The sequence below is a fragment of the Emys orbicularis genome, chromosome 3 (assembly GCF_028017835.1).
Source record: "Emys orbicularis isolate rEmyOrb1 chromosome 3, rEmyOrb1.hap1, whole genome shotgun sequence".
In the NCBI taxonomy this organism is placed as follows: domain Eukaryota; kingdom Metazoa; phylum Chordata; order Testudines; family Emydidae; genus Emys; species Emys orbicularis.
In genome coordinates, this window is record NC_088685.1 from 58,634,741 (window position 1) to 58,656,313 (window position 21,573).

Genomic DNA, 21,573 nt, shown 5'->3' on the forward strand with positions numbered 1-21,573 from the left:
AGAACTGCCTCTTCTCCAGAGAGCTCTAGCCCCTCTGCTGCAAAACCCACTCCATATTATGGCTTTTCCCATCAGAGAGGCTTACTAAACATCCAAAACAGTCCTATACGCCCTTAAGTTTAAGAGCTACTTCTCTTTGATAAGGGACTGGAGGAGATTTATTAGTCCTCCCTGGACAATAAAAACTCTCTGAGATTAAGGAATTCATTTTATGAATCCACATTTAGAGAATTCTGTTCGTATTGGCCAGGGAACAAATGAGAACAAAACCACTTTTAACATCTATTCTTGTATGTGCATGGCTAATGATTCTCACTGATGGGCTGAAATATCCTTGCCAGAGATAGGTGATAATTGGGATTGGTCCTGCTTTGAGCAGGGGGTTGGACTAGATCACCTCCTGAGGTCTCTTCCAACCCTAATCTTCTATGATTCTGTGATAGTCTGAAGTTGTAATGAAGTCAGAGAGACAGTTCTAGAAAATAGGCCCACCAATCTTGTTGCCACTGGGCTAAAGGTGTTTTACAATGGCTGCCACCAATTTGACCATTTTGTGAATGTAGCACTTCATTTCCTATGTTTTATTTTAAAAAGTACACCTCTACCCCGATATAACGCTGTCCTAGGGAGCCAAAAGTTCGTTACATTGAACTTGCTTTGATCCGCCGGAGCGCGCAGCCCCGCCCCCCTGGTGCACTGCTTTACCGCGTTATATCTGAATTTGTGTTATATCGGGGTAGAGGTGTATCTGGAAATGGAACAAAATGTTTGGTTTGACCCAAAATAAAATTTTTGTCACTTGTTTATCAGGTCATGGTTCAGGTCTAATGAATGTTTTAAAAAACAGTTTTTGGAACTGCCATCAAATCAGAAAATCCTCTATTCACTCAGCTTTACATAGTCACTTTATCTTGCTGCATGCTGCAAGAATGCTTTATTTTCTGTAGTTCTGAGTGAATGGAAGGAGTCTGATGGGAGTCCTTAAATATATCTTTTACTGCTGTATTGTTGGTGGTGGTTGTGGATATATTGATTGACAGTTGAATTACAGGAGTGGTCTGTTTTTTCCATTGTATATTTTAAGAATTGTCAGAGAGTATATAGGCTAAGGAATTGTGACCGTGTTTCTTCATTCTTTGGCAAGATTGTAGGCTGTCTGACACTACATTAACTGTATCCAACCAGGAGAGGAATGCCCAATATATTTTAACTCCCAGGTCAAGCTAGCCACGTATGGTATGTAGTTGTGACCCTGTAAGATGCAAAAAAGGCCTATGTATAGTGTGACGGGTTGGATCACAGAAACCCCCTTGGGAGCTGCCACCCAATGTGCAAAGACTACCCCTGCTTCTGTTTTCCCTGCCAGCTCAGGATTCCAGCACCCTGTCTTGCTGAGCCAGACACTCCAGTCTGCTCTAACAAAGACTCAGGGTCTGAATCACTTGTCCTAAAGCTGCAAGTTTACCCGAAACCAGCTCACAGGAGTGTGCTTGTCTTTAGCACTCAGATGCCCAACTCCCAATGGGGTCTAAACCCAGATAAATCCGTTTTACCCTGCATAAAGTTTATGCAGGGCAAACTCATAAATTATTCGCCCTCTATAACACTGATAGAGAGATATGCACAGTTGTTTGCTCCCCCAGGTATTAATACATACTCTGAGTAAATTACTAAATAAAAGTGATTTTATTAAATACAGACAGTAGGATTTAAGTGGTTCAAAGTAGTAACAGACAGAACAAAGTAAGTCACAAGCAAAATAAAATAAAATGCGCAAATCTATGCCTAATCAAACTAAATACAGATAATCTCACCCTCAGAGATGCTTCAGTAAGTTTTTCTCAGACTGGACACCTTCCAGGCCTGGGCACAATTCTTTCCCCTGGTACAGCTTTTGTTCCAGCTTAGGTGTTATCTAGGGGATTCTCCATGATGGCTCCTCTCTCTCTCTCTTCTCTTCCACCCCTTTATCTATCTTTTGCATAAGGCGGGAACCCTTTGTTCCTCTGGGTTCCCACCCTCTCCCCTCACTGGAAAAGCACCAGGTTAAAGATGGATTCCAGTTCAGGTGACATGATCACATGTCACTGCAAGACTTCATTACTCACTTGCCAGCACACACATATACAGGGAGACTCACAGGTAAACAGCCATCTGCAGACAATGGGAGTCATCAAGATTCCAAACCATCATTAATGGCCCACACTTTACATAATTACAATAGGCCCTCAGAGTTACATTTTATATTTCTAGTTTTAGATACAAGAGTGGTACATTTCTACAAATAGGATGATCACACTCAGTAGATTATGAGCTTTGTAATGATACCTTACAAGAGACCTTTTGCACAAAGCATATCCCATTTGCATTATAGTCACTTATTATCAAATTTTTTATAAAACTATCCCAGTTACATTATATTCACTTATTATCATGTTTTTATAAAACCATGTAGACTGCACAACGTCACACCCTCCTCCTGAACTTACTGCCAGAGACTTGGACACTGACCATGGCGGAGGCAGTATACCTAAAATTCGTTTTTGGGCTCCCCTATGGGGCAGACACTCCTGTGTCCCCCAAAAGGGAAAGAGACCCTGATCCAGCTGTAGGCTCACAGCTACCAGCTATGAGGGACCTTTCGCTGGCCAGCAAAATCCCCCCCCTTTCACTCAGGTTGGGTTTGCTTCCAGCTAGAGTCCTTGAGGTTTGTTCCCACCGCAGCAGTCACCAGGACCCCAACTTCCAGCTCCAGGATACATGTCTCTGTGCACCTCTTCCACTCCATTACAGCCAGGTCATGCTTCTGGGTCTTAATTGCTTTGTCTCTTAAGTCCAGGCTGGTGGGCAGCCTTTTCTTTTTCCAGGTCAGCCTTTTCCCAGGCAAATTGTATATCAATTTCCATTTGTCTTCCCTTGAGACCATCACTCGATGAGCTGGGATACCACAGAGAACACCCTCCTGCCAGAACAGGCACCCCTCCACTCCTGTCTTGCTAAATTAGACACTCCAGTCAGCTTTAGCACAGACAGAGGTTGGGCCACACCCATCTGCAGTTCACTGAAACTGAGATGCACTCAGCTCAGGGGCTTCTTAGAGTTAACAGAGACATTCCCAGCGCCCATTGTTCAGTCTTTCTGGGCAATTTGCAACTTGTGTAGTTTTAGCTTCTTCTGATCTTCCTTCTTACTTATTTTGCTTCCTTTTCTGTCCCTACTTCCCTTTCCCGAAATAAGCAAACAGAAAATAACAAACCAGTAACCACTTTGTCTGTTCTCCAGCCACCACACTTAAAACTCACTTAAAATCACTACCAGTATCTCAAAGCAATCAGCTGTGCACAGATCCTGCTCGACTACGCCACTGTGACGGGTTGGATCACAGAAACCCCCTTGGGAGCTGCCACCCAATGTGCAAAGACTACCCCTGCTTCTGTTTTCCCTGCCAGCTCAGGATTCCAGCACCCTGTCTTGCTGAGCCAGACACTCCAGTCTGCTCTAACAAAGACTCAGGGTCTGAATCACTTGTCCTAAAGCTGCAAGTTTACCCGAAACCAGCTCACAGGAGTGTGCTTGTCTTTAGCACTCAGATGCCCAACTCCCAATGGGGTCTAAACCCAGATAAATCCGTTTTACCCTGCATAAAGTTTATGCAGGGCAAACTCATAAATTATTCGCCCTCTATAACACTGATAGAGAGATATGCACAGTTGTTTGCTCCCCCAGGTATTAATACATACTCTGAGTAAATTACTAAATAAAAGTGATTTTATTAAATACAGACAGTAGGATTTAAGTGGTTCAAAGTAGTAACAGACAGAACAAAGTAAGTCACAAGCAAAATAAAATAAAATGCGCAAATCTATGCCTAATCAAACTAAATACAGATAATCTCACCCTCAGAGATGCTTCAGTAAGTTTTTCTCAGACTGGACACCTTCCAGGCCTGGGCACAATTCTTTCCCCTGGTACAGCTTTTGTTCCAGCTTAGGTGTTATCTAGGGGATTCTCCATGATGGCTCCTCTCTCTCTCTCTTCTCTTCCACCCCTTTATCTATCTTTTGCATAAGGCGGGAACCCTTTGTTCCTCTGGGTTCCCACCCTCTCCCCTCACTGGAAAAGCACCAGGTTAAAGATGGATTCCAGTTCAGGTGACATGATCACATGTCACTGCAAGACTTCATTACTCACTTGCCAGCACACACATATACAGGGAGACTCACAGGTAAACAGCCATCTGCAGACAATGGGAGTCATCAAGATTCCAAACCATCATTAATGGCCCACACTTTACATAATTACAATAGGCCCTCAGAGTTACATTTTATATTTCTAGTTTTAGATACAAGAGTGGTACATTTCTACAAATAGGATGATCACACTCAGTAGATTATGAGCTTTGTAATGATACCTTACAAGAGACCTTTTGCACAAAGCATATCCCATTTGCATTATAGTCACTTATTATCAAATTTTTTATAAAACTATCCCAGTTACATTATATTCACTTATTATCATGTTTTTATAAAACCATGTAGACTGCACAACGTCACATATAGATCCTAGGTCCACTCTTTGAGAAGCTGACTTCATAATGCAAAGCCCCACCAGTGCATGAAATGCATAGAGTATAGTCCTGTCCATCTTTCAGTGCATCCTTACCTCTATGACTGACTGCTCCGGGGATGCTCCAGGTACCAGGTGGATGCACAGGCATGTTTCGTGAGCTCTACCTTTGACAGGCTGGGTCTCAAAGGATAAAGTTTATTGGGCAGTGCTGGACTTGAACTGGGCCAGAGCATTCCTGCCGGAGGCTCGCTTCCAAGCAATGACAGACATCATACAAGGCCTCAGATGGTACCCCACCACCACAGCAAGGGGCTGTCTGAGGCTACTCGGTCACATAGCGTCTTGCACCTATGTGATACAGCCTGCCAGGATCTGACTCGTACCTTGCCAGGCTTGGCTTGCATCAGCCTAGCCAAGTCAGTCAGTCACTCTGGACTCAGTGGTCACCCTCCCGGTGCAGGTCCTTGAGTCTCTCCGCTGGTGGTTCAACCCGCAGACTGTGTGCGAGGGAGTCCCCTTCCACAACCCCCCAGCCCTCTCTGTCCCTGGTAACAGATGTGTCGGCACTGGGTTGGGGCACGCACCTGGGAAACTTCAGACACAGGGCCTATGGTCCCAAGATGAACTCTCGCTCCACATAACCATCAAGGATCTGAGAGCGGTCCAACAAGCATGCCAAATTTTCTAAGCTCATCTGCAGGGACAGTGTGTGGGAGTCATGATGGACAATACAACTGATGTTCTACATAAATAAGCAGGGTGGAGCCCGTTCCTCTCCCCTATGTTGGGAAGCCCTCCAGCTATAGGAGTTCTACATAGCCCACTCCATTCCCCTGGAAGCGTCTTACCTCAAAAGTTCCCCAAAAGAGGTGGCGGACTACCTCAGCAGATCCTTCCACAACTACAAGGGGTCCATCTGCCCGAACGTGATACACAGTATTTTCCAGAGCTTCCCAAATTGACCTCTTTGCCATGCGAAGCAACAGGAAGTGTCGGCGATTCTGCTTTCTGGAATCGCAGCCTGGGCCTCCCCTGGATGGATCATCTGCTATACGCATTTCCCCCCGTTCCCATTCGTGCACAAGGTCTTGCTCAAAGTCCTCGGAGTCAAGGCGGTGGTCATACTGGTGGCAACCGGCATGGCCTTGTCACCAATGGTACACCACACTCCTGGAGCTGTTGGTGGACGCCCCAGTCGCATTGCCCCTAATTCCAGACCTGATTACCCAGGATCATGGTTGTCTTCACCAGCCCGACCTCCAGTCCCTTCACCTCGTGGCTTGGAAGCTTCATGGCTAAACCCCATGGAACTCATGTGCTCCGAGCAGGTTAGGAAGGTCTTGCTTGGTAGCAGGAAGCCCTCCACCAGGGCCACCTACCTAGCCAAATGGAAAAGATTCACAATCTGGTGCGCTCAAACCCCACCCCCCAATGCAGACGCCCATACCACTTATCCAGGAATACCTACTGCATTTGAAACAGCAGGGTCTGGCAGCATCATCCATCAAGATACACTTGGCAGTTCTCTCTGCATTCCATCCGGGAGTGTCTGCGTGCTCCGTCTGCGCCAACTCTATAAATGGCTCTTTCCTCAAAGGCCTGGAGTGACTGTACCTGCAGGTTAGACAACTGATCCCAGTGTGGGACCTCAACCTGGTCCTTTCCAAACTGATGGGGGCCCCCATTTGAACCACTGGTGACTTGTTCACTCCTATATCTGTTATGGGAAACACGGTGTATTGCCTTATCCCCTTGAAAAAGATTCCGTGTGCTTCTTATAAGCATAAGCAAGGTGGCTTTCCTAGTCGCCATTACTTCAGCGAGGAGGGTTTTGGAGCTGAAGGCCCTCACCTCCGATCCTCCTTGCATGGTTTTCTTCAAGGACAAGGGGCAGCTTAGGCCTCACCCGGCCTTTCTTCCAAAGATGGTGTCCCAATTCCACTCCAACCAGGACATTTTTCTACCTGTCTTTTTACCCTAAGCCTCATGCGAGTAGCGAGGAACAGAGGCTTCACACACCGTACATTCGATGGGCGCTAGCCTTTTACATCAAGTGCACAAAGCTGTTTCGTAAGTCGAATCAGCTATTCGTGGCAGTGGCAAATCAGATAAAACAGCTCCCGGTCTCATCTCAGAGGATTTCATCGTGGATCACATCCTGCATCCAGACATGCTATGATCTAGCTAAAGTCCATGCTCTGGCACTAACAACAGTTACTCACCTTCTCGTAACTGTTCTTTGAGATGTGTTACCCATGTCCATTCCAGATCTGCCCGCCTTTCCGTCTGCTGGAGTAGCTGGCAAGAAGGAACTGAGGAGGTGCTGGGTCGGCAGGGTCATATATTCACCGCCATGGAGGCACCACTCCGACCCAATGGGTGCTGCTAGGGAAAAACTTTCCAACGACCGTGCACGCAGTGCACAGACATCTAACTGGAATGGACATGAGCAACACATCTCAAAGAACAGGTAGTTACGAGAAGGTGAATAACTGTTTTTTAAGGATTGTAAGCAGTTTGGGTCTACTGTTGTGGATGTGTGGCACCTAGTGCAATAGAGACCTAATTGGGATTCTATCCACTACTGCCAAGCAAATAATAAAATATTTTAGTAGTGCAAAGGTGCATTTAATTTTCTTACTACTAAATATCTCAAAAGCCTGAACTAATCATTCAGCCAAAGGAGAAGTCTAATTGCAGAAAATAATTAACTAGTAACGAGTTAAAATTTAACAGGTTTTACTTGTGTTCTAGGTTTAGTTCTGAATCTTTTCTCTGTAAATTAACTCTGCATATGTAAAATGGCCACTAGAGGGCACTCTTGTTCGGTTCAACTCCTAACTCCACATTAGGTGGTTAAAGCATTTTTGGTAGGGTTCTTCTGTGGTCTTATGAGGTCCATCCATGGTTTGATAAATGTTTTTAAAAGATAAATTTATGGATTACTTGGTGTATGAATTACCTGGCTATCACTCGATATCAGAAGAGTTAAATAAAAGATTGTGATACTTTTGATGTTGCTGGGTTCTTATTTGGTATTGTTTTTGCAAAATAACAAATCAAAACAAAATACAGCATGTGCTTTCAAAATAATGGAAGAAACTAGTTGTAAACAGCTAATTAAAGCTTTTACCATAGTTCCTTTATATGCCCATTTTTATAGCTATTTGTTTAGAAATAGCCATTTCTATGGCTATATATTGCCCTCATTTATTCCACCCAGGATCATCACTAGACTTGGTCAATATAATGTCAGTTTAAAACTCAAGCAGAATCCTACAAGATACTGTAAAAATCTTTATCCTTCTAATCCTTTTTTATTTTAATAAAAAAATAATCTTTCACTTCCATAATGAAATTTTAAAATTCCAGCTTATTTTATTTGAACTAAAATTATTAATTAAGTTCAAGGTGTATTGCAGAGATCTTTGCAAAACTGTAAAAGGAGGGTAAGTACTGTAAGTTTTATTATACACTTTTCACCTGAGCGGTAAACCTATTGAATCTGTAATTGGATGGTAGAACAACTGTGCAGTACTGTAGTTTCAATTCAAAGCAATCAGTTTGTCCTGGTTATTAGATTGTATTTCCAGCTAGAGAGAGAAATGATAACAGTCACAAAGAAAGAAACTGAAATATAGTGTACTCTACTACATTCACTCTTATTCCTATTCATTTGGATCTTTTAGTAGACCAAGAAATCTTCGTTATAGGGGTAGATGATGAGTAAAATGTTAATTTCGTGGAATTTTCTTTAGATGCAAAATGTTTTGGGTAATTTTTTTTTTAAATTCCTTACTACAGTATCCTGTGCAGAACATCTGATACACTGTGAAATACACCAGTAAGGTCCAGTAAGCACAACAAATCTTGCAAATGGAGATTGAAAAGGAAGAGCTAATGGGGTTGGGAGAAGGACACTTGAATTGCTGAAAGTGAACTGGTTCTAGTAGACCATTCACAAATCCTTGAAAACATGTACAGTGGAAATCTGACAGACATGTCTGAAATATGAATAGGGAGATCTATAAATAGCTCCCAAACTGAAGGCCCTTCCTTGATGTAATCCTGATAAAAATTGAAGACAGATCAGAGAGAGAGGATCCAACTGATTTCAATTGCCTTTTAAGAAATGTAGGAAGAATAAGTACTTAATTAGCTTTGTAATTTTTTAAAATTTAAGAAAGCATCAGTTATTCTAGATACTGATGGCCAATGTGTGCTTCATGGATTCTGTAACAATATAATTAGTAATCCACACATTTCTCAGAATAGTCATACCTACCCACCTGCTGGTATCACTGTCTCATCTGGGCTAAACATAAATCACTCAACCCTTGCCAAACAAGGCTGTGTCTGGCTGTTGTTTCCAAAGCTCCTATCACCATAATATCTAGATATTAGTTTGCCAGTCCTCAAAGAGCTGAACATACTGATGGTATCTCAGCTCATGACTTAGGAGTATTCCCTGAAGACTTCAAATATATATATTGAATAATAATGGTAGTGAATGAAAACCCAATAGTACCTTACAAGGAAGATGTGGTGACAGCCCACTGCCTCAGTCCACCTTTTGAGAGATTTCCTTCTGTGAATAAGCTTGAAACAACTGAAGAATAGTTCCACACAGGGATTGCTGCCTAGTCACAAGCAGATCAAGATCAACGGGTGAATTAAAAGCAGGATTAATAAATGTGCAGGTTTCGACTCTGGACTAAGAAGGCCTGGAACTCTCCAGATGCAAGAGGGTTCTCGAGTCCAGGGTGCTGTGGGCACAGGAGAGTAGGAAGTAGTAGGTGAGGGAAAGGACCAGGAATGCCATGGAGACTTCCTTCCCATTGAGTGTTTCTGTGGCTGGGTTGGATCTGGGACCATTTTAGTGTTATTCCACCATGCTAATTCTCTGTAATAAGAGCTCTTTATGTTAGGTTGATCAGCTAGACCAGTGGTCTCCAACCTTTTTATGCCCAATATCACTTTTTAAATCTAAGGGCAACCCAGGATCCTCCCCCAAAGCCCTGCCCTGCTCACACCCGCGCCGCCCCCCCCTTGCTCGCTCTCTCCCACCCTCACTCACTCTCACCGGGCTGGGCTGGGGGTTGGCGTTTGGGAGGGGTTGCTGGCTGTGGGCTGGGGCCGAGGGGTTTGAAGTGTGGGAAGGGGCTCTGGGCTGAGCCTGGGGTAGGGGGTTGGGGTGCAGGAGGGGGCTCCTGGCTGGGGCAGAGTGTTGGGGTGCTGGCTCTGGGAAGGGGTTGCGGTGCAGGAGGGGGTTTTGGGTGCTGGTTCCAGGGGGGGCTCAGGGATGGGTGTTGGGGTGCAGCCTCCGGCCGGGCAGCACTTACCTCCAGCGGCTCCTGGTTGGCGGCAGGCGCAGTGAGGCTAAGGCAGGCTCCCTGCCTACCCCACTCCCATACCGCTCCCAGAAGGAGATAATGTGCCCCTGTGGCCCCTGGGCGGGGAAGGGGCACGTGGCTCCGTGCCCTGCCCCTCTCGGCAAGCACTGTCCCCGCAGCTCTCCCGGCCAATGGGAGATGTGGGGGCGGTGCTTGCAGGCAGGAGCAGCGCGCAGAGGGAGACCCCCTACATTGCAGGGCTGTGGTGGCCGCTTCTGGGAGCGGTGTGGGGCTGGACTAGGCAGGGAGTCTGCCTTATCTGCAGCCACACTATGCCAGAGATCACGATTGACTGGTTGGTGATCACTGAGCTAGACTGACAGGCCCTAGATAGAAACCAGACTGAAAGATAAAAAAATTTAAACCGTCATTTGCAATAACACATCTTAAACTTCCATTTTTAGGAAGAGTGTTAACACTGAAAGATGGACAGGACTATACTCTATGCATTTCATGCACTGGTGGGGCTTTGCATTATGAAGTCAGCTTCTCAAAGAGTGGACCTAGGATCTATACATAGGCCTTTTTTGCATCTTACAGGGTCACAACTACATACCATACGTGGCTAGCTTGACCTGGGAGTTAAAATATATTGGGCATTCCTCTCCTGGTTGGATACAGTTAATGTAGTGTCAGACAGCCTACAATCTTGCCAAAGAATGAAGAAACACGGTCACAATGGACAACTTTTGTTGACTTTCTGATATCTTTGTTTTGACAGATGGTATGCAAACGAGGAAACAAACATGTGAAGCAAGTGGGCTAATGCTGCAATATGTTTATTGTATAGATTATATGGTCTCAAAAAGTCATTGATCTCTATTGCATCATTTGAATGTGTGATATTGCCTGTCCAATAGCCATTATCATTTGTTTAATAGACTTTCAGATGTAGAAAACTCCTATTTTGCAATTAAAAAAGAAGGAAAAAAAAACCCCTAACCCACATTCTGCATCAGACAGATGTGTGAGGGAATTGAAAACAATTTGTGTCTAGGAACCAGAAAGCACAGCTGAAATGAGATTTTAAATTATTTTAGTAAATTATGGGAAGACTTACACATCAGACTAAAGACTTGACTAACTGGGTTTTAAATAGTTTGTAGTTTACTATGTTTAGTTACCAAATCTTTTACCAATGTTCAAATAAGGCAATGAGTGAATAATCCCCCTCTCTTCATTTTAGAAATTAATGTGGTAAAGTCAAAATGCTGGATATATCACTGTTTCCATAGCAACAGAAAGTTATAAGCATAAGATTAATTTTACTGTATTATCATGGGGAGAGTCTCAGGTAGCTCTTACTGTAACATTAGTAGATTCTATAACAAAGTAAAAGCAGAAAAATACTGACCAAGTCACTTTTTTGTATAAATGTTTCACCTACAAGTTTAACCCAGTGTGAAATTTCTTCTTGAAACTACTAAACACACTATTAAAAAGCAAAACCCCTTTTCTGGAACATCATTCACCAACCTTCAGAGCAAAAGCACGTTTCCAGGGCCTTTATGTATACGGATAGTGAATATTAATTTATGTATGTTTTGAACATAAACTATAATACTCATGGAATCTTCTATAACAAACATGCAACACTAAAGATGTAAGAAGGGGTTTCTCTGTAGTTTTCAGCTATATTGTAAGAAGCTGTGTTAAAGATTATTAAGTTAAAAAAAAAAAAAAAAAAGGGTAAGAATGCCATGTAAATATTAGAGAGACAAGGTGGGTGAGGTAATAACTTTTATTGGACCGACTTCTGTTGGTGAAAGAGACAAGCTTTTGAGCTTACAAAGAGCTCTTCTTCAGCTGCGGGAAAATACATTTCCCATGCCTGAAGAAGAGCTCTGTGTAAGCTCAAAAGCTTTTCTCTCTCACCAACAGAAGTTGGTTCAGAAAAAGATATTACCTCACCCACCTTTTCTCTCTATTATCCTGGGATCAACAACACTGCATATCTAAATAATCAGTTTTTTTGACAGTACGTAAAGACCTGTGCTGTAATAGCTCCATTTATTTTTAAATTTTCCTTGTGGGTACTAATGATGATATAGGGAAATACAGAGTTGTCAGTTTTATAGCTCTGAAGATTTACTGCACATTTAGTAAACATATTTCAGTTGCATTTTTCTGTGAAGGGAATAGAAGGATAATGCTTCTATTAAAGTGATCAAGTACACACAAAGAAATGGGTTAGGAAGATGTATGAAAATGCTTTTAGACGAATCCCATTTTCATGTGTAAATTGCCTCTGTGGTGTATATAACTGTCTCATAATACCTTTGGTAATTCTGGAAGTACAGTGCTGGTAATAGTGGTCGTGCACACTAATGTTTAGAAAGGAATATATATAAATTGCTTCGTAATAGGTCTGGCAGCCGACTGCTAGGATGCTGCTTTGTAGAAACTGACAGCTTTTTCTTTTATTTAGTTAGCATGTTCTTAAATAGAGAGCAGTTCATTAGAACTTTAATTAAATGTATAACTTTCAGGGTTATTTTGCTGTATTCTTTAAATAAATATTCTGTTACAGTGAACAAAAACAAATGCACTCCCCCCCTTTCTCCCCCCTGAGACAGCATGTCTTCATGCTTCAGGACATTAATATTTCAACAGTCACATTGGATAAAATTGAACACAGAAAAATAATTAGGTTTCATCCACTGATCTTATCCAGGTTCATTTTCTTATTTTTATATTCTAGTGTATTTCATTATAAATCATTCACTGTTACCTGACAAACCTCTCTTCCTTTAGAAATAGCATTAGTAAAATTCAAAAGACCGAAATGCAATTGTCTTGCCTGCCTTGTTTTCCTATATTGTATGATTTTTTTTCTCCCCAAAGTGCTTCTGTATCTTGGGGGGGAAATGAAATCATATGTTCCTTTGCTCTTTCTATAGTCTGTTAATTCTGATAATCTGCCATGGTTCCTTTCTCATCCCTTTCATCTGCTTTGTACAGATGTCCTCCTCTGATGCTGTTCAGCCTTTGGCACCTTCTCCTTCTCTGCAAGCTGCTGTCGAGAAGAGCAAATTGGAGGTATCTCTTTCCTAGTGTAATTTTTTTGTCAGCCTACATATTATAATACAGTGCACAGATTTGTACATTTGATTTCATCCATAATGTAGAGTAGCTTCTCCGGGATTTAGCAGAGTGTTTCATTGTCTTTGTTAAAAGGAACTCAGACATTTAAAACAAGCCACAGGCTTTTCTACACCCTGTTTCCCTGATCACATAAGTGAAAAGAGCTAGTGCCTCTAGCTATACGATTTTTCCTCTCTCTTTATTTATTTATTTTTTTATATATCTATATATCTATATCTATCTATCTATATATAGATAGATAGATAAATATAATTTTCTCTCTCTCTCTCTCCCTCTCATATTTTGGATTATTATTAGCATGTTCAAACTCTTACTCTGTCCTACAAAGCCATATAAAGATACGTTCACACCACTAGCAAAGAGGCATGGGTTTGTTTTGTTATCCCTTTCTCTTAGAGCATCACTTTCATAAGGCATCAAGCCTCTGCCCTCTACTAGTAAAGCAAGATTTCTAAGATTGCTTTAGAAATCTCCCCTGAAAGGGCACTGCTACTCCAGCCAAGCCATCTAGCAGGTCTAACACCTTTTAAAACTAATTTCAAGGGAATTAGAGTCCATAAATACAGACCCATTTAGTGGAATTTTCACAAATTCAAATTTTGTCATTCTTTTGAATTTTCTTCTAGTTATGGACCGTGTATAGACATTGAAAAAAATAATAAACTCCTAAAACATTGTTCAACATTTAGAACACTCTGACACTGTACACAAATCTACGTGGTATGTAAGGCATCAACACTCATGCATGGGACTGTTGTGGTAGAACCTATATTCTTCTTTGAGTAGTGTCCCTGTGGGTGCTCCATTGAAGGTGTGTCTGCATCCCTGTGCTGCTGATTGGAGAATTTTGGTGGCAGTGTCCATTCAGCCTGTGCATGCGCTGCCCCCCCCCCCCCCCCCTGCGCAACCTGCCATGAGGCTAACCAGCGTTGTGTGGGCAAACCCTTCTCAGTTCCTTCTCAACGCCCATGGCTAGAGACTGAGCTTTAGCTGTCTGTTAGCGGATCTTACCTTCTATAAATTGCTAATTGTTTCTATAATCTTTTAGAACTCTTCTTTTTCACTCCTTTATCTTTTATTTATTTTTTCCCCAAAAAACCACAACACTTTACTTTAAACTTTGAAGTAAAACAAATTCTCTCCCTCCACCCCCCTCCCGGACAGGATATGCCCGGTTCACTGGGTTTCAAGAAGTCTCTCAGTTGCAAAGCATCTATCCCAGTGACTGACGGACATTCTCAGTGCGTTTGCTGCCTGGGAGAGAACTACATCTCACACAAGTGTGGTTTATGCCAACAATTGAAACCCAGATCCAGAAAGAGAGAGAACTGACTCAAGCTTCTCCTAATGGAAGTAGTCCTCCAACTGCCCTCAGAGCCACTCCAAGACTCTGGGCAGTGGGAATTCTCACCACAACCCTCTACATCTAAGAGAGGTGAGCCTAAGAAATCATCCATGAGCCAGTCTCACAAGGCTTCTAAGAAAAGGGCTGTGAATCCCCACAGCAAGTCCTCACCGAGCCGAAAACTATCTCCGGTTCACTCGGAATCATCGGTACTGATGGCACCGAAGCTGTCTAAATCCGGTATCCAGAGCTCACATGGTACCGACTTGATAGAATATGTTGGGCTGCCTAAGGACCCAATGGGCACAGGCAAAGATTCATCGGTACTGAGTGGGCGCGAGAAAACTAGAGAATCCATCCTGGGGAAGGCTCCTTCGGTGCAGGCATTGACAGTGGTACCGTCTTGGCACGCTAGGCACTGGCGGACTGCACAGTAAGTACAGCACTGCCAACTCCTTTGGTGCAGATGTCTCAGCACTGCCAACCACTACCAGAACAGACTGTGGCATTGTTGGACTTCTGGTACGTGACGGACCTTTTGGTGTCTGACGCACTGGACTCACCTCTACCTGGTAATGAATCCACCCAGAGTTCCAGACTCGATGACATCATGCCATGCCCTCCTCCCCCCCATTTTTGAGTGATGAGTCACAGTGAGCAAGAGGACATAGTCTCCTGTCATTCCTCCTCATTCACCCTATGGTACCCATTTCCAAAATGGGCCTCAGCCATACTGCCCCTCTGACACCACGCCTCCTTGGTAGGGGCAGCGGTGGTACCAACCTCCTGGGCCCACTCAGTGGCCTTACTGGGACCCTTGGCAGGCACATAAACACCATGCCTACCATGGTTCTAGCTTGACCTATTAGGGCCTGATGAGACACCCTCTTTCAGCTGCTGCATTGAGGGTGTCCGAGCCCCCTGAACACTTAGGAGAGGAGTAAGAGGAGATTAACCTCCAGACCAACTTTTCATCTTCATCAACAGATGAGAAAGTGCTGTCCCCTCTTCCATCGTTGGCTAGCTCAAAGAGTGGCAGATGCATTAAAACTATCATTACAAGAGGTGACCAAGTCACACCATAAACTAGTCTCTGGATTAAGTTTAGAAGTGTGACCAACAAGGGTGATGTCGTGGTGGGAGTCTGCTATAGACCATCAGACCAGGGGGATGAGGTGGACGAGGCTTTCTTCTGGCAACTAACAGATGTTATTAGATCGCAGGCCCTGGTTCTCATGGGGGACTTCAATCACTCCAATATCTGCTGGGAGAGCAATACAGTGGTGCACAGACAATCCAGGAAGTTTTTGGAAAGTGTAGGGGACAATTTCCTGGTGCAAGTGCTGGAGGAACCAACTAGGGGCCGAGCTCTTCTTGACCTGCTGCTCACAAACAGGGAAGAATTAGTAGGGGAAGCAAAAGTGGATGGGAACCTGGGAGGCAGTAACCATGAGATGGTCGAGTTCAGGATCCTGACGCAAGGAAGAAGGGAGAGCAGCAAAATACGGACCCTGGACTTTAGAAAAGCAGACTTTGACTCCCTTAGGGAACTGACGGGCAGGATCCCCTGGGAGAATAACATGAGGGGGAAAGGAGTCCAGGAGAGCTGGCTGTATTTTAAAGAATCCTTATTGAGGTTGCAGGAACAAAAGTAAATATGGCAGGCGACCAGCTTGGCTTAACAGCGAAACAGATGCTTACAAGAAGTGGAAGATTGGACAAATGACCAGGGAGGAGTATAAAAATATTGCTCAGGCATGCAGGAGTGAAATCAGGAAGGCCAAATCACACTTGGAGTTGCAGCTAGCAAGCGATGTTAAGAGTAACAAGAAGGGTTTCTTCAGGTATGTTAGCAACAAGAAGAAAGTCAAGGAAAGCCCTTACTGAATGAGGGAGGCAACCTAGTGACAGAGGATGTGGAAAAAGCTAATGTTCTCAATGCTTTTTTTTTTTTGCTTCTGTCTTCACAAACAAAGTCAGCTCCCCGACTACTGCACTGGGCAGCACAGCACTGGGAGGAGGTGACCAGCCCTCTGTGGAGAAAGAAGTGGTTCAGGACTATTTAGAAAAACTGGACGAGCACAAATCCATGGGGCCGGATGTGCTGCATCCGAGGGCGCTAAAGGAGTTAGCGCAGGGGTGGGCAAACTACGGCCCGGGGACCACATCCGGCCCTTCAGACATTTTAATCCAGCCCTTGAGCTCCTGCTGGGGAGCACGGTCCGGGGCTCTGTGTCGTGGTTCCGCATATCCCCTGGAAGCAGAGGCATGTCCTTGCTCCGGCTCCTACCCATAGGGGCAGCCCCTATGTTCTACATGTTGCCCCTGCCCCGAGTGCCACCCCTGCAGCTCCCATTGGCCGGGAACCACGGCCAATGGGAGCTGCAGGGGCGGCGCCTGCAGATGGGGCAGTGCGCAGAGCTGCCTGGACGCACCTCCACGTAGGAGCCAGAGGGGGAGCATGCTGCTTCTTCCGGAAGCTGCTTGAGGTAAGCACTGCCCGGAGCCTGCGCCCCGACCCCCTCCTGTGCCCCAACCCTCAGCCCTGATCCCCTTCCCACCCTCTGAAATCCCAGCACAGAGCATCGTCCTGCATCACAAACACCTCATCCCCAGCCCCACCCCAGAGCTCGCACCCCTAGCTGGAGCCCCCACTCTCCCCACATACCCCAACCCCCTGCCCCAGCCCGGAGGCCCCTTCTGCTCCCTGAACTCCTCATTTCTGGCCACACCCCCAGCTGGAGCCCTCACTCCCTCCCACATCCCAACCCCCAATTTCATGAGCATTCATGGCCCACCATAGAATTTCCATATCCAGATGTGGTCCTCAGGCCAAAAAGTTTGCCCACCCCTGAGTTAGCGGATGTGATTGCAGAGCCATTATCTTTGAAAACTCATGGCGATCGGGGGACGTCCCGGATGACTGGAAAAAGGCTAATGTAGTGCCCATCTTTAAAAAAGAGAAGGAGGAGGATCCAGTCAGCCTCACCTCAGACCCTGGAAAAATCATGGAGCAGGTCCTCAAGGAATCAATTCTGATGCACTTAGAGGAGAAGAAAGTGACCAGGAACAGTCAGCATGGATTCACCAAGGGCAAGTCATGCCTGACTAACCTAATTGCCTTCTATGAGGAGATAACTGGCTCTGTGGATGAGGGGAAAGCAGTGGACGTGTTATTCCTTGACTTTAGCAAAGCTTTTGATATGGTCTCCCACAGTATTCTTGCTGGCAAGTTAAAGAAGTATGGGTTGGATGAATGGACTATAAGGTGGATAGAAACCTGGCTAGATCTTCGGGCTCAACGGGTAGTGATCAATGGCTCCATGTCTAGTTGGCAGCCGGTATCAGAGTGCCCCAAGGGTCGGTCCTGGGGCCGGTTTTGTTCAATATCTTCATTAATAATCTGGAGGATGGCGTGGACTGCACCCTCGGCAAGTTTGCAGATGACACTAAACTGGGAGGAGTGGTAGATACGCTGGAGGGTAGGGATAGGTTAAGGAGGGACCTAGACAAATTAGAGGGTTGGACCAAAAGAAATCTGATGAGGTTCAATGAGACTAAGTGCAGTGTCCCGCACTTAGGGCGAAAGAATCCCATGCACTGCTACAGACTAGGGACCGAGTGGCTAGGCAGCAGTTCTGCAGAAAAGGACCTAGGGGTTACAGTGGATTAGAAGCTGGATATGAGTCAACAGTGTGCCCTTGTTGCCAAGAAGGCTAACGGCATTTTGGGCTGTATAAGTAGGGGCATTGCCAGCAGATCGAGGGACGTGATCATTCCCCTCTATTTGGCATTGGTGAAGCCTCATCTGGAGTACTGTGTCCAGTTTTGGGCCCCACATTACAAGAAGGATGTGGAAAATTTGGAAAGAGTCCAGCGGAGGGCAACAAAAATGACTAGGGGGCTGAAGCACATGATTTATGAGGAGAGGCTGAGGGAACTGGGATTATTTAGTCTGCAGAAGAGAAGAATGAGGGGGGATTTGATAGCTGCTTTCAACTACCTGAAAGGGAGTTCCAAAGAGGATGGATCTAGACTGTTCTCAGTGGTATCAGATGACTGAACAAGGAGTAACGGTCTCAAGTTGCAGTGGGGGAAGTTTAGGTTGGATATTAGGAAAAACTTTTTGACTAGGAGGGTGGTGAAGCACTTGGAATGGGTTACCTAGGGAGGTGGTGGAATATCCTTCCTTAGAGGTTTTTAAGGTCAGGCTTGACGAAGCCCTGGCTGGGATGATTTAGTTGGGGATTGGTCCTGCTTTGAGCAGGGGGTTGGACAAGATGACCTCTTGAGGTCCCTTCCGACCCTGATATTCTATGATCAAGGTGCTGAAGGAGCACTCACAGAAGACAAGACTGTTGCAGAGAAGCAGAATGAATTCTTTGCACCAGTTTTACTGCAGCAGATGTGACAGATTCTCATGCTTGAGCCATTCTTTTTAGGTGACAAATCTGAGAACCAGTCCCAGATTGTGTCAGTAGAGGTGGTTTTGGAACAAATTGATAAATTGAACAGTAATAAGTCACCAGAACCAGATGGTAGTCGCCCAAGAGTTCTGAAGGAGTTCAAATATGAAATTGCAGAACTACTAACTGTGCTATGTAACCTATCGCTTAAATTGGCCTATTACCAGAAGATAGCTAATGCAATACCGATTTTTTTTATTTATTTCTTTTAAAGAAGGTTCCAGAGGTGATCCTGGGAATTACAGGCCAGTGAGGCTGAAATTTGGTACCGGGCAAATTGGTTGAAATTGTAGTAAAGAACAGAATAATCAGATACATAGATGAACACAATATGTTGGGGAAGAGTCAACATTGGTTTGGAATCATCAATCTATTAGAATTTTGTGAGGGGTCAACAAGCATATGAACAATGGGGATCCAGTTGATATAGTGTACTTGGACTTTCAGAAAGCCTTTAACAAGGTCCTCACCAAAGGCTCTTAAGCAAAGTAAGCAGTCCTGGGTTAAGAGGGAGCGGCCTCACATGGCTCAGTAATTGGTTGAAAGATAGGAAACAAAGGATAGGAATACATGGTCAGTTTTGACAATGGAGAGAGGTATATTGTGGGATCTCCCAAAGATCTATGCTGGGACTTGTGCTGTTCAACATATTCATAAATGATCTGTAAAAGTAGGAGGTAAACAAAGTAGGTGGCAAAGCTTGCAAATGATACAAAATTATTCAAAGCAGAATGTGAAGTGTTAAAAACGGATCTCACAAAACTGGGAGATCGGGTGGCGAAATGGCAGATTTAATGTTGAGATGTGCTAAGTAATGCACACTGGAAAACATAGTCCCAACAATACATGCAAAATGGTGGGGGTTACCACTTGGGCTGCATATTACTCTACTGTCAGCGGTCACATGTCTCTCCCCCTCATGGAGTTAGGGCTCATTCTTCAAGAGCACAAGCAACGTCAATGGCATTGCTTCAAGAAGTACCTCTACTTGACATTTACAAAGCATCTACATGGAGTTCCATCCACACATTTGTGAGGCATAATGCTTTAATACAGGACTCCTCTGCTGAGTCATCCTTTGGGACAGTGATTCTGCCACCTGCATCCTCACACCCTCCTTCTCCTTGAGTACTGTTTGGCAGTCACCCACAGTGGAATACACATAGGGAGAAGCACTCGAAGAAGAGAAAGCTACTTATGATAACTGGAGGTTCTTTGAGATGTGTGTTCCCCATCTGTGTTTTGTTACCCGGTGTCCTTCTGCTCCGCTTCCGATTATTTTTGGATTCATGACAGAGAAGGAACTGGAGAGTCTGGCAGTCCACTTTGCCCTTTATCTCTTCGATTGGAGGCATGTGGAGAGTGAGGGTACATGCATGGACCAAAGACACTGCTTGCAAGAACTGTGTGATTCCAGGCATGTGGAGCACATGCATACCCACAATGGAATATAGATAGGGTTTGCCAGAGTACATATGTTCTCCTCTTCAGCACCATGATGTGCCTCTCCAAGAGGGAAAATAGTTTTTTGTTGCATTTCCTGGTCCTTCTCTCTGATGTGATTTGGCTGCAAAGGACTGCAGTCTCTCCTCTCTGTACCATTCTCTTGCTGCACCTCCTCTTTCTTCTCCTGTTTGATCTGGTGTTGCTGTACCTGCCGCCTAGGGTAACCAGATAGCAAGTGAGAAAAAATTGGGATGGGGGGGTAGTAGCTGTAGGGTATACAAGACAAAGCTCCAAATATCGGGACTGTCCCTATAAAATCAATACATCAGGTCACCCTACTGCCACATGCATCTTTGGGTTGTGTTATCAGTTCATTTAAACCTTTTTGTTTACCTCAGTTTTGTGAAGTGCTGTGTAGATGTCAGTGATTCTCCTGCAGGTGCTGTTCAAAGAAATATAGATCAGTCAGTTGCTACAGTGAAGGTGGCATATATGGTACCATTCCCAGACTCACAAAATATAGTTGTACCTCCATACCCCCCATTCATTTCCCATAGCTTCCCAACAGTTTGGCACCTGCAGCAATATGGTAACAGCTTTTACAAAGCTTGCATAACTCTGCCTAGCATAAAGTTATGATTAATGCATAATATTATTTGTGGTCCCAGCTTAGATTAAACTGGTGGCTTGCTGTGGAATGCTATGGGACAGGAGGAAGAAGGAAAAGAGCAGAAAGTTGATATAATCAAGGTCAATTAAGGTAGTAAGGTTATAGTACTGTACTGTAATGCAACACTGAAACTTTTTTGGTTTCACTGTCTGCATAACAATACAGTATGGGTTCCCTCTTTAGAGTATTATAGTACATCGCATGCAAGTAAAGCCATTCAGTGATTTATAGGCATCATTTGTGCAAGCTTCAAAGCCTAAAGGCTCTTAAGTTTATTAATGCCATGCACCACAAGCATAAAAGTTAGTTAATTTTAAGCCTGGTTTTTCGTGTCAGGTGACACTATCTGAAAACTTTTGGGACAAATAGTATGAGGCAAAATTTTCAAAAGCACCTAAGTCACTTAGGAGTCTAATTCCTATGCCAAAGGTGACTTGGGTTCTTAAGTTCCTCAGTGCCTAAGGTCAATTTTGAAATGGGATTTTTTGCTTTTCAAAATTTTACCCATTAAGCAAGCAGGGATTCAACCATGTTTTTGTGTGAAGAACATGGTGTATCTTCCAAAAATTATAGCATTTA

The 21,573-nt window shown here is 44.3% G+C and overlaps 1 protein-coding gene across 2 annotated transcripts in view; it reads left to right on the forward strand.

Moving 5' to 3' along the window:
• The window catches only part of SMAP1 (small ArfGAP 1), a 237,438-nt gene that overhangs the window by 75,006 nt on the left and 140,859 nt on the right, over positions 1-21,573 (forward strand). The window contains exon 5 of one of the 2 annotated variants that reach the window (XM_065400523.1): positions 12,924-13,001. The exons of the other annotated variant lie outside the window; for it this stretch is intronic. Within the exon in view, the coding sequence (XP_065256595.1) occupies positions 12,924-13,001 (78 nt within the window). The remainder of the gene's footprint in view (positions 1-12,923; positions 13,002-21,573) is intronic. 2 annotated transcript variants of the gene reach the window in all.